Here is a 12,683-nt window from a genome sequence, read left to right on the forward strand (position 1 = left end):
ATGAGTTGCTGAGTCATCTCCTGGCATAAAAATGAAAAGTTATCTGTAATTAAAATTTTAATGTTTTGTTCTGTAAGGAAAACAAAGAGACTTTGTTTTGAATGGTTCCAAAGTTAAAATAAATCCAGAGTTTTTCTTAGTAGGTTGTGGCAGTTTTCAAACAGATGCTTATTTACTGATCTTCAGGATCAGACCATCTGTACTTGAAAGTTTGTCTTAATCTGCTGTTAAGTACTGCCAGCTAAGTATGGAAACACCTGTAACACAGCCGTGGGAAGTTAAATGTCTCATCAGTCCACTATGCCTCAAAGTTTGGCCACGTGTAGAAGGTCAATTTAGCTTAGTAAGAAATGTCATTAAAATACTATACTAGTAGCATATAACTGGAATTACTCTAAAAGACTGATTAATTACTTGAAATAACATAAACCTTACAAATGAGTTTTAAAATGTTGGGGCAATTTTAGTTATTACACCTTTGTTATTGAGCTGTTATTTTCTATTATAAGTCATAACACCAGGGCTGACATTCTAAATGTTACTTTTGTTTAGCAATTTTGTTACTTTTGTTATGTATATTCAACTTGTGGCTGAAACCAGTATGATATCTTTATTTGGAGCTTTGTACTGCTGTTATTTGAGTTTTCATTGTTTTTCCCCCACCATTTTTCCAGTTTAATTCCGCCAAGATAAAAAATAAAGGCAAGAAAAAGAAGCCAAAAGATTCAAAGGTATATTTTCTATATTCTTGCATAAAATAATTGAATATATAAATTAGATTAACCAATTTTGGAGGATATTTTGAAGCATTTTTAGAGCAAGACTTTTTAAATATTTAATCTAAAGATTTGTTCCAAGCCCATGAGATAAATATCGTGCTGTTTGTCTTACTATGGATTCTCCTTGGCTCTCAATGTGTTAGGAGATCAGACAACAAGAGGGCAAGAGCTGAGGCAGGAAACAAATATTAGAGGATGAGAGCAGCTGTTTCTAAATTCCACTAAAACTTGTCTTTTTATCTTTGACATTAAAAAAATTTTTTGAGGCCTAAATGTTAATTTGGGCCTATTTGTAGTTGTTGAAACTTTTATTACTATGTGTTCCTGTTTACAAAAAAAATTTAGATAAGTCTTATATATTGGCAGTTTGTGTATTTATATAAGCATTCATCTGTTTTAATGCTAATTTTTTTCATGGGATTTTAAGGTAGAAAATCATTTTCATTTTTCTGTCTTTTAAACTAGCCTATGTTGGTGGGGTCTGGGACAGCTTCTGTAACACCAAATAATGAGACTATCACTTCGGGTGAAGAACATAAGTAAGTATAATTAAAATTTTTTGCTTCATTTTAACTCCTGTGTTAACTTAGCAAGTGGTGCTAATTTAATGTAATTTAAACTTGTATTTTATTTCCCTAATTTCACTCTCTAAAGATGTACATCTGTTATAACAACCTGATGTGATCCATCTTGGTTGAATTTATAGCAAGGCTTGTCCTCATTAGGAATTCATACAAACTAAATTAAAATCATTGGTCTAATGGCATTCATTAGATAAGTCTAGGAACTTACTATGCACAAGATACTGTGGGAAAATCCTAGAAAATAGTACTTAAAATATTCAGTGAAGAGAATGTCCTATTGACAATTACTAGCATATTTGCTGTAATAATAGGAGAGGAAGATGTTTTGGAAACTGTATATGATGTTGTGGTTTAACCTTAGATATGAGTGATTTTCAGTGGTGTCTGGGTGTTGAAATTAAGTTTTCAGGATATGAATAGGCATAGGAAGAAATAAAAGTAGTGAGTAGCAGTGACTTTTTGATGTCTAATTCCCTTACAGACTAGAAATCCACAGATTTTTTTTCTCATTTTTTAAAGGAGTTGTCATAACAACTGCTTTTACAGTTATTTTCATGGATTCTTTTAAGTGGAAGAATTATTTTGTTAAAATAGTAATAGCTTATTCTTATAAATGTGTCAGTTACTATTCCATTGGTTTTACGTATATAAACTCATTGAATCCACTCCTCCACCCTAGGAGGTAAGTACTGTTATTATGTCCATTTTATAGATAAAGAGACTTCTTATGCACAGTATAGTTGAATGATGTGCCCCCAAACCTGAAGCTTCTAAATATCAGAGCCAAGGAATTAAACCCAGCAGTCTGGTTTTAGAACTCACACTCGAACTACCACATCTCTTTAGAATGTTAGAATTTTATAATTTAGAAAAAAAGTCTTTTTATTAAGTGTCTCAATCTCACTTTAACTAATAGCAGTTACAATCTTCCATTTTTCTCTGTAACAAGTTATAAATTAATGTAACATTGATACTTTTAAAATCAGGAGTTTCAAAAAATTTGCTCTTGGGAGCAAGAATAGGTAGTTAATTAAAGGTGCTTACTCAGTGGTCAGGCATATATATATATATATATATATATACACACACACACACACGCACACACACATATACACACATGCATATACACACGTAATACGTATATATGTAATTGTGGAAGGATACCTTTTCTCATATAATTTTCTGATAGTATTTTTTTGCATTGTAAAGCTAAGTAATATGTTACTGTCTTTATATTTATTTCAGTTTAAATATTCTGGATCACCTTAAAAGTTTATGATTCACAAAGTTGTTTTTTTATCAGCAGACGCAATTCAAATTCTGCAGGGCCATTTGTGGTACCTGACCACCTTCGGCAAGATGTAGAAGAATTTGAAGCTATCTATGAGCAGCACAGTAGTGAATATGTTGTCCGTAATAAAAAGCTGTGGGACATTAACCCAAAACAAAAATGTTCAACTCTGTATGAGTAAGTAGTTTAACATTCCTACAAATAGTATTTTATACGAAGCTGCCAGTTAAAGATCTCAGTTGTTGAATTTGTGTCCCTTGTGCTTATTAAAGGAATCATTTATTGGCTCACAAACCTGGATTTACAGCCTTTGTCATGTATTACACAAAGTTTAACTCTGTTTTTAATTATTAAATTTAGAATTCTAATTATTATTGGTTTTGTCAGTTTGAGCTGCTTAATATAGATATTTTCTGTTTCTAAAACTGACCTGGTATATGCTAATAGGACCTATAAAATTTCCAGCCATAATCTTTTTTTTTTTATTAATTTATTTGAGAGAGAGAAAGAGAGACACATACACACATACGCATGTGTGTGCATGAGTGGAGGCAGGGCAGAGGAAGAAAAACTCTTCAAGCTGAGCATGGAGACTGATGCCAGCTTGATCTTACGGCCAATGAGACCATGACCTGAGCTGAAACCAAAAGTTGGCCGCCTAACCCAGCTGAGCCACCCAGGCGCCCCCCAGCCAGTCTTTTTTTTTTTTTTTCAGCCAGTCTTTTATCATGAATTCCAAGATATACAGTACTCTTACCTTATTCTTAGTTTCGCTTTTCAGGGTTTCACTTTACCCACAAGCAACCCCTGCCTAGAAGCCCATGATCCTCCTTCTGACATATTGTCAGAAGGTCAGTAGTAGCCTAACATTAGATCACATGCCTGTGTCACTCACCTCACTTCATCTCATCATGTAGGTGTTTTATCATCACAAGAAGGATGAGTACAGTGCAATAAGATATTTTGAGAGACACCACAGTCGCATAACTTTTGTAACAGTATTATTATAACTGTTCTATTTTATTATTAATTGTTGCTGTTAATTTCTTATTATGCCTAATTTATAACTTAAACTTTATCACAGGTATGTATGTGTAGGAACAAAACAGTATATATAGGGTTCAGTATTGTCTGTGGTTTCAGGCATCCCCGGAGGTCTTGGTATCTCTCATGGATAAGGGTGAAGTTAAACATTTGACAAGGAGTAGTATAATTATTTGATCTTATTGTTCCTTTGTTGATGGATGTGGATGTTTAGCATCTTATAAGTCCAGTGATAAGTTAACAAGTCTTAGTGGGGTGGATAAAATACTGGAGTAAAGAGTTCAGGAAAATCTAGGAAGCAGTTAAGCTTTTTGAGCTTGATATTATTAAGGTATTGCTACCTTCCTTAAGAAATGAGGGATAAGGGCAGCCCCCGTGGCTGCAGCGGTTTGGTGCCGCCTGCAGCCCGAGGCATGATCCTGGAGACCCAGGATCGAGTCCCTCGTCGGGCTCCCTGCATGGAGCCTGCTTCTCCCTCTGTCTGTGTCTCTGCTTCTCTCTCTGTCTCTCTCTCTGTGTTGCTCATGAATAAATAAATAAAATCTTTAAAAAAGAAAAAAAAGAAATGAGGGCTAAGACCTACAATAGAAAATTAATTTAAAAACTAGCTATTCTCCCAGAAAACCTGTCACTCATCCATAATTTGGTCATTCCTTCTATCCTTCCCAGTTGCATTATTCCTGTTCAGTCTAGTTATGCTCCTAGGTACTTCTTCATAGTTTTCTTTAGAGTTGAAATGCTGAGCAAATTCTATTTCCAGAGAACGCTCCTGGATGACCATATGGAAACAGTTATAAAACTATACTAGTATTTCTTAAAATATGGTGGACTTTGCTTCTGGCATCTAAAACTGAAGCTAAACTGTGTCATTTTGAGGACCTTGCTTCTTAAACAATTTATTACTGTTATAAGTGGGAGGAAATTAACTTCATGAGGAAAAAAATTAGGCTGATTTGTATTTTGAGATAAAATTTCAAGTCAAATTGCAGGAAGTTACACATCAAAATGGTTGTTTCTTTGAATTTTTGGAAGTAGACATGTGATAATGAGCTTAATGATTTTTTTTTAAGATTTTATTTATTTATTCATGAGACAGAGAGAGAGAGGCAGAGACAGACAGAGGGAGAAGCAGGCTTCCTGCAGCCTGTTGTCAGACTTGATCCCAGGATCCCAGGATCACAACCTGAGCCAAAGGCAGATGCTCAACCACTGATCCACCAAAGCTTTCCAAGAATGATTTCTTTTAGGGGCACCTGGTTGGCTCAAAGGAGTGTGTGACTCCTGATCTCAAGGTTGTGAGTTCAAGCCCCAACCTGGGTATAGAGATTATTTAAATGAATAAATAAATAAAAACTTTAAAAAGAAAAAAGAATGATTTCTTTTAGTGGCCAGTGGGCAAAAGAAATAAAAATGAAACTACAATTTTCTATATGATAGGAAGGTAGAGGAGTAGAGCAATTATTAGACAAGGAATTAGGAATACTGCGATAACTGCTATAAACTTGATCTTGAATTAAGTATTTCACTATGAAGTAGGGGAGTAGACTGATAGTTGTTTAATTGACCTGATCCTTCTAGTTCTAGCGTTTTATGATTTTAGGTAGTTGAAGCAAATGAAATTTCAGTGGTTAGTATTCTGCATTTAGCTTTTCCTAATACCTCATTAGGGGTGTTAAGTATTTGGCCAGCATTAATTAACCACTTAGGGTTAAGCACTGTGAAAGATTGCAGAAAAACTAGGAGATACAATCCTTTCATGCAGCTTGCAAGTAGTAGGAGAGCTGAATTGATCATTGGTCAGGTCACAGTGTATCGCAAATAAAATAACTTTGTGAAATAACAATCATGAACTTGGACAAAACAGTGATTTTTCAAAGGACCACAGCCAGAATACTAGGTTGGGGATGCTTTCTGAAATGTTTTCTCCATCCTTATCCCTTGCCCATGTGCCAGCAGTGACATGTAATGGCACTGTGGTTGGTATGACTAACCATGACCATTTCAGACACTAATGGTCGTCATCCAATGACAAAAATATAATATATCTACATACATACATAACATAAGAACTATTAATATCTCTGGTGTAATTAGCTTTTTTTTTGTTTTAACTCCTATCACACACAGTGTGCCTCATTTTTACCCCTGGTTCTGAAATACATAGTCTGAGACTTTGAACAAGAACAAGCAATGAGGGATCCCTGGGTGGCGCAGCGGTTTGGTGCCTGCCTTTGGCCCAGGGCGCGATCCTGGAGACCCGGGATCGAATCCCACGTCGGGCTCCCGGTGCATGGAGCCTGCTTCTCCCTCTGCCTGTGTCTCTGCCTCTCTCTCTCTCTCACTGTGTGCCTATCATAAATAAATAAAAAATTAAAAAAAAAAAAAGAACAAGCGATGAGAGCAAAGATGAATCTTGTGTAACTGGGTGGAAGTTGAGTCAGTCTCACCATTCCAGTTGTAACTCCGTCTTTCAGCAGAGCTTTGGCCTCTTTCATGTCTGCTAAGCAGTCACACCAGTACCAATGTTCAGAGTGCACTGATGGAGGGACTCCAACCCCTGTGAAGCACTGGATTATGAAGAAATTGTATTTATGCTGTTTGGACCCAGTGTTTATCTTACAGAGATGATTTTTCAAGGCTAGAAAGATGTATAGAGTTAAAATTCATTTTGTGTTGCGTTTCAAATAATAGTGACTATAAAAATTTTATTCGCAGTATGGTTATAAAATGGTTTCCCTTTGGGCTAGGGACCCAAGTTAAGTTAAATTTTGTTCTACTTCAGTGCTTGAAAAATTCATTGCAAAAAAAAGAAAAAAAGAAAAATTCATTGCCACTTAGCCAGTGGAAAAAATGTGGAGGCTCTCTTTGAGAAAAATTTTTTCTGATTATAAACATAATAATGTAAATTAATATGGAATTTTTTAAAAATAAAGGAAAAATTATGAATAATTCTATCATCCAGTTATAAGTACAGTTAATTTTTGGTGTATATTCAGGCTTTTAGAATGTATATGTGTAAAACGTAGGTCTTAACATTTATAAACTGATTTTACTATACATTCAGCTTTGTCATAATTTTTTTTCACTAAAAATGCATAGTGAGCATCTTTTCATATCCTTGACTGTTTTTCAAGAATGCAACCTTTATTAGTTGCTTGGTAATCATCACCAGATTTGCACTATCATTGACATTGCCAGCTATTGAAAAGCTCATTGCTGAATTACTTAGAGTGGTTTCCTTGTAGGTAGTCTTTGCTCTTTAGTTATCCTGTTTTGATTTAAGTGCTTTAATCCAGGTGGAAAAGCTTTGTTTTTCAATGATTCTCTTCAGTGTTCATCATGAAGAGCAAAAAGTAAATACGCGTACACCATTCATGAATTATTCTGCTGTTGCTTAATGGCAGGTAAACACAAATGTGGAAGGATCTCTCTTCAGAGAGATGGTAGAGCCAGAGTTACAGCAGTCAGCTAAAATCCTCAGCAAGGGTTACTGTTTCTGAGACTACAATGTTTTCTTTTTACCTCACTCTCCTTCAAGCCTCTGATTTTAGATTTCTCATTAAAAATGAAGTTTGAGGGGCAGCCCCGGTGGCTCAGTGGTTTAGCGCCGCCTTCAGTCCAGGGCATGATATATATATCATGATATATATATATATATATATATATATCTGTGTGTGTGTGTGTGTCTAATGAATAAATAAAAAATCTTTAAAAAAAAAAAAGAAAAATAAAATAAAAATGAAGTTTGAGGGGCACCTGGGCTGCTTAGTTGGTTAAGCAGCCATCTCTTAATTTTGGCTCAGGTCATGATCTCAGGATCCTGAAACTGAGCCCCGTGTTGGATTCTGTGCTCAGTGAGGAGTCTGCTTGAGGATTTTTCTCTCTCTTCCTGTGCCCCTCTCCTTCGGTTCACTCTTGCACATTCATACTGTTTCTCTCTTTCAAATAAATAAATAAAATATTTTTAAAAATAAAAGTGAAGTGTGATGGGAATCTTAAAGCAAAGACATTTTTTTTTAAGATTTTTTTATTTATTCATGAGAGACACAGAGAGAGAGGCAGAGACACAGGCAGAGGGAGAAGCAGGCTCCATGCAGGGAGCCTAATGTGGGACTCGATCCTGGGACTCCAGAATCACACCCTGAGCTGAAGGCAGGCACTAAACAGCTGAGCCACCCAGGCGCCCCAAAGCAAAGACAGATCCAACCTGCTATCTTGCAAAACAAAATGTATGTTATAAAGTTTCAATTGTAGAGATTATTCTAAGGGGAAAATAGTCATCAAAAAACCCTTTAAGTATTTAGAGCAGCATTGCTGACAAAAAAAGTAGTAGCATTTGGTCTTTGAGCTTCAGAGTATCAGTTACCTTGAATAGAGGTTAAACAAAAATAGTCCTATGCCTTTATCTCCAGCCACATCTGCACATAAAGTGGTTTCTTTTGTTTCAAAGAAATGTTTTTACCTTCCTCTAAATAAATTATCTTCTTGGCTAGTCTCAATTTACTAAGAAAATCCCTTTGAAAAAAAAGAAAAAGAAAATCCCTTTGGATATTTTTGCTCTGGAAAAAGCAAATCTTTTTGGTGGTGTGTGGTATATGTCTTTCTTGCTAGTTATACCACTGTTACAGACTGAATATCAAATTCAAATGGAGAAGTAAGGCTCTTTGAGGCAGACACAGAATGGGAACAGAAAAATAGCCCCAGAACTGGAGTGAGCCCCAATCCAGAACTGGTAGTAGATTAAAGGATTGCCCCATTACTGTGTGTCTGATCCTGTACTGTATTGGTTTATTGATCAGACAGGATTAATTTCAGTACCTCTAAATTATTGCATATTCTTAAACAGAAAAATATTAAGAGACTTACTACTTGGAAATTCCAGTTGGATTTTAATGAAATTTCATCTCTTATCGGGCATTCTTGTTATGTTTAATTAATTTTCTTTTCATTCCTTTTAAAGTAGATTGTGTAATGATGTAATTGAAATTTATAAAAGAACTTTTTAATCCCTTTTTTTTTCCCAAAAACATTTTTAAGGATTATTTTCTGAGAAGTAAACAAAATTTTGCTTTTATTTATTTATTTATTTATTTTCAAAATTTTGCTTTTAGAGTATCCTTGATTGCAGTTAGCTTTTGTCAAATTTAACGTGAATGTAATATGTTTATTTGGGAGATGTTGAAATCAGTTGGAAGTGAAATTGTATTTTGCTTTGGGAGAATTGTGGGGAAAATAATTTTTTTCAAATGAACATATAAGAGTACTTCCTTATAATAACATGTGAACATAATTTTTTTTTCAAGTTATTTCTCTCAGTTGTTGGAGGAGCATGGTCCCTTGGACATGAGTAATAAAATGTTCTCTGAAGAATATGAATTCTTCCCAGAAGAAACTAGACAGATACTAGAAAAAGCTGGAGGTTTGAAATCTTTCCTCCTGGGATGTCCTCGTTTTGTTGTGATTGACAACTGTATTGCTTTGAAGAAAGTTGCTTTACGGCTCAAGAAAAAGAGAAAGAAGAAAAACATTAAGACAAAAGTGGAAGAAATTTCAAAAACAGGGGAGTATTTACGAGTTAAACTACCACTGAATCCAACTGCTAGGGAATTTAAACCAGATGTAAAGTCCAAACCAATGTCTGATTTATCTTCAGCAACAGCTTCTGAGAATGTGAAGCCCAAACCTGTAGCTGCTAATTCTCCCAAATCAACCTGTGAAGTTACGAAGCCAAGACCAGTGTCTGATAATTCTAGATCAGTTTCTGAAGATGAGAAGCCCAAAGAAGTCTCTTCTGATTCTGCCCAACCTGTATCTGAGGATGCAAGTCACAAGCGAGTATCCTCTAATTCTCCCAAACCAGCTTCTGAGGATGTGAAACCAGCCTACTGGACTCAGCCCCATTTGGTCACAGGATACTGTACATACCTCCCCTTTCGGGGATTTGACATTACCCAGACACCACCAACATACATAAATGTGTTACCGACTTTGCCCCAGTACACTAACATTTACACACCTCTGCCCAATGTTTCTTCTGAATATCAGCTGCAAAGATCAGTGCCAGTGGTGCCGTCTTTTATAGCCAGTGAAAGACTAGATGAAAGTGCTACTGTGTACTTTGAGGGTCATCATTTGAATGCTGAGAATGCCCCTGGGAACCAGATTGTCCCTAAAACACAGATCCTTCAGAACTCTATGGAAGTGTCAGTAAAGACAGAGTGCAGCACAGATGGTGCTGATACAGCCCTTAGTGAGTCTAACAGATACGATGGTCACTGTGGAAATTCTGCCAACAAGTGGGAAGTAAATCCAGAAAAAACCGATGAAGTAACAAATACTCCACATACACAAATGGTTGCCATACAGGTAAGACTTGAATTAGAAAAAAGTCATCCTAATACTGAAATTTTCCCTCTCATCTTTTCATTGCCCTTAGGTTTTACTAAAATTCTTTTAAATTATTGGCTTAATATTGGTTATGAAGTTTTTGTCCCAAAATGTTTTAAAAATATATGAACCCTTTTGTAGGGCATGATAGGCAACCCAGAAAGAATTCTGGGGTCTAGTAAATAATGTACTACTTCCCTAACCAAGTTTTGTACCAATTGGAAAATAAGATCAAGGAATCAGCAGATGGAGCCAAAACATTACCTTAACAATGAATAATGGCATCATAAAGATGATGTGGTTTATTTCTGTACTTGAAGCCTATGCCACACCAGCTTACCCACCTAGTTACAGCAGTGCTGGACTAGGAAGCCTCCCAACTTGGAGTGCTGCCCCACAAGACCCAGTGCATGGAGAACGAAGGGAAATGTACTTTTTGCTCAGATGGCCCCAAAAAAGCAGAGTCTGGGCTGTATGTGACCAGTTTTCCTACCAAAACGGGAGGAATGGGGGAGTTAAAAGACAATCAGGTGGAGAGAAACGAGAGCTGCAAATGAAAGTTCCTACCTAACAAGCATAAAATAAATTGATGTTCTCCTATAGTTTATGCTATAGAATATGAATTCATTAAACCATTGTTGACTTATCCCCCTCCTTACTACATTTCCTGTTTTCTAGAAAGCTTTGAAAGAACGTGTTAAAAATAATGAACCAAAGTCATTTTTATTACATGATAATAAAATAAATTCTACGTGATAGCTCTTTCGTTACACAAGTATTTGTAGAGAGCATACAGCATTACTGAAATTGTAAAAAAAAAAAAAACTTGAAAAAATTGTGGGCATGTCTTAAAATGTCATTATATGATGGATTTATTTATTTTACTAGAGCAATTGAGGTAAATTGAATTTGAGTATTTGTTTTGCCCCAAAGGTGTCTTGGAATATAACACATCAAGAAGTCAATACTGAGCCATATGATCCTTTTGAGGCACAACAGGTAAGTCAAAATGAATTATCATGACATTTCCCTTGTAAATTTTCATCTGGCTTTTATTCCTCTCTATTTTAAGAGACTGTTCAGAACCAGATCAGAAATAGACATTTTAAACTATTTTTAATAGTTAATTTTGTAATTTGCCTTTAGGGAGATATTTCACAGATTGAGAAGGAGTTCCAGGTTTTACAAGAGCAGCTTAACGAGGCATGTGAAAATTATGAGCAGAGAAAACTCAAGGGCTCAGAAGAGACCAGGGATCTGGAAGAAAAATTGAAAAGGAACTTAGAAGAAAACAAGGTAATCCTGTCTGAAAGTTAGTAGCATATGTTATGATCAGAAGGTCTGTACTTTGGTAACCTCAGCTAAGCCACACCACATTGGCTGAGCAAAGGATTTCTAAAATAATGCCTACTTAAATTTCTCTGTGACATACTAAAGTGGCAGTGTTTTTACATGTTTTAGAACCTCTACATGTTGCCATCTAAGTAAAGGGTTATGAATTTGGGTTTTCATTTTTTATACTTCAGTTTACTTCCTTAACTAGCTTACTTCATTTCATTAACTAAACTTCTTTTCTGATGACTAAGTTTTGAGTTAATCCTTATTTATAGTGAGAAGCAGTGTAGCATTAGCGGTTCACAGTGTGAGCCTTGGGGTCAGACCGACTAGGTTCAGATGTAAGCTGGGCTCCATACTAGTTCTCATTTTGAGCAAGTTATTTAACTTCTTTGTGCTTGTTTCTGATCTGGAAAATTTGGTGGTAATAGCTCCCATTTCTTGGGGTTAGAGTAATACTTGTGAAGTACTTAAAACTGCTTGGTGCATAGCAAGGGCTCTGTGAGTATTGCCTGCCACTCCTACTACTGTCTTCATCTCACTGTTAAGAAAGTATAAGAATAACACATGGAGCTTAGGCATAGTAGATCTGTAACATGACTTAGAACATCTTGAGTCTATTGATCTTGAATTCCATTAGCTAAGATAGATTATAGTAATGTGTAACTGGTTATTAGAGTAACACTAATTATTGGCAAGGCCAGATGTGAATTGGTGGGGAAATGGAATTGTAGATGTAAGGGTATCATAGTCTGTTTCTTTTTTAAAACTGAGGTCTTCTGTATAAGTGTAACAAAGGGATATTAGTTAATTTAAGAAAGGAAGGATTTACACTTACGGGGGAGTATTACGAGTATTATGTAACATGTAGAATTATTGATTCACTATCTTACACACCTGAAACTAATATAACATTGTGCGTCAACAACACTTCAGTTAAAAAAATAAAAAAGGAAGAATTTGCTCCAGGAGTCTGGATCAGTACTGAGGTACCATATTCAACAGAAGAAAGTTAGCTTTGTGGGACCTTAATCCCACAAATTGATTTATTGAGATTCAAGTACACTTGGCAGAAAAGAGTCAGTTTGTAAAGGTAACTGTTACAACATTCCTATTATAACAGTTATAACATTCCTGTTACAACTTGTTTTCACTTGGGATGGGACTGAGGAAATTTGAAGAATGAGAAGAATTAGAAGGAACTACACTTTCTGGTCAGTTGTCTGGTTGAATGAGATCTTCCTAGTTGGGAGAGGAGGAAAT

At 35.6% G+C, this 12,683-nt stretch overlaps 1 protein-coding gene across 8 annotated transcripts in view; it reads left to right on the forward strand.

Moving 5' to 3' along the window:
• The window catches only part of TTC3 (tetratricopeptide repeat domain 3), a 118,038-nt gene that overhangs the window by 75,964 nt on the left and 29,391 nt on the right, over nucleotides 1-12,683 (forward strand). For 7 of the 8 annotated variants that reach the window (XM_055313574.1, XM_055313573.1, XM_055313580.1 and 4 more), the window contains 6 exons: nucleotides 675-731; nucleotides 1,245-1,318; nucleotides 2,667-2,831; nucleotides 9,002-10,064; nucleotides 11,019-11,084; nucleotides 11,232-11,381. In XM_055313574.1, coding sequence (XP_055169549.1) covers nucleotides 675-731; nucleotides 1,245-1,318; nucleotides 2,667-2,831; nucleotides 9,002-10,064; nucleotides 11,019-11,084; nucleotides 11,232-11,381 — 1,575 coding nt within the window. The remainder of the gene's footprint in view (nucleotides 1-674; nucleotides 732-1,244; nucleotides 1,319-2,666; nucleotides 2,832-9,001; nucleotides 10,065-11,018; nucleotides 11,085-11,231; nucleotides 11,382-12,683) is intronic. The other variant, XM_055313578.1, reaches the window with a different exon arrangement.

Source organism: Nyctereutes procyonoides, unplaced genomic scaffold, assembly GCF_905146905.1.
Source record: "Nyctereutes procyonoides isolate TBG_1078 unplaced genomic scaffold, NYPRO_anot_genome, whole genome shotgun sequence".
Lineage (NCBI taxonomy): Eukaryota > Metazoa > Chordata > Mammalia > Carnivora > Canidae > Nyctereutes > Nyctereutes procyonoides.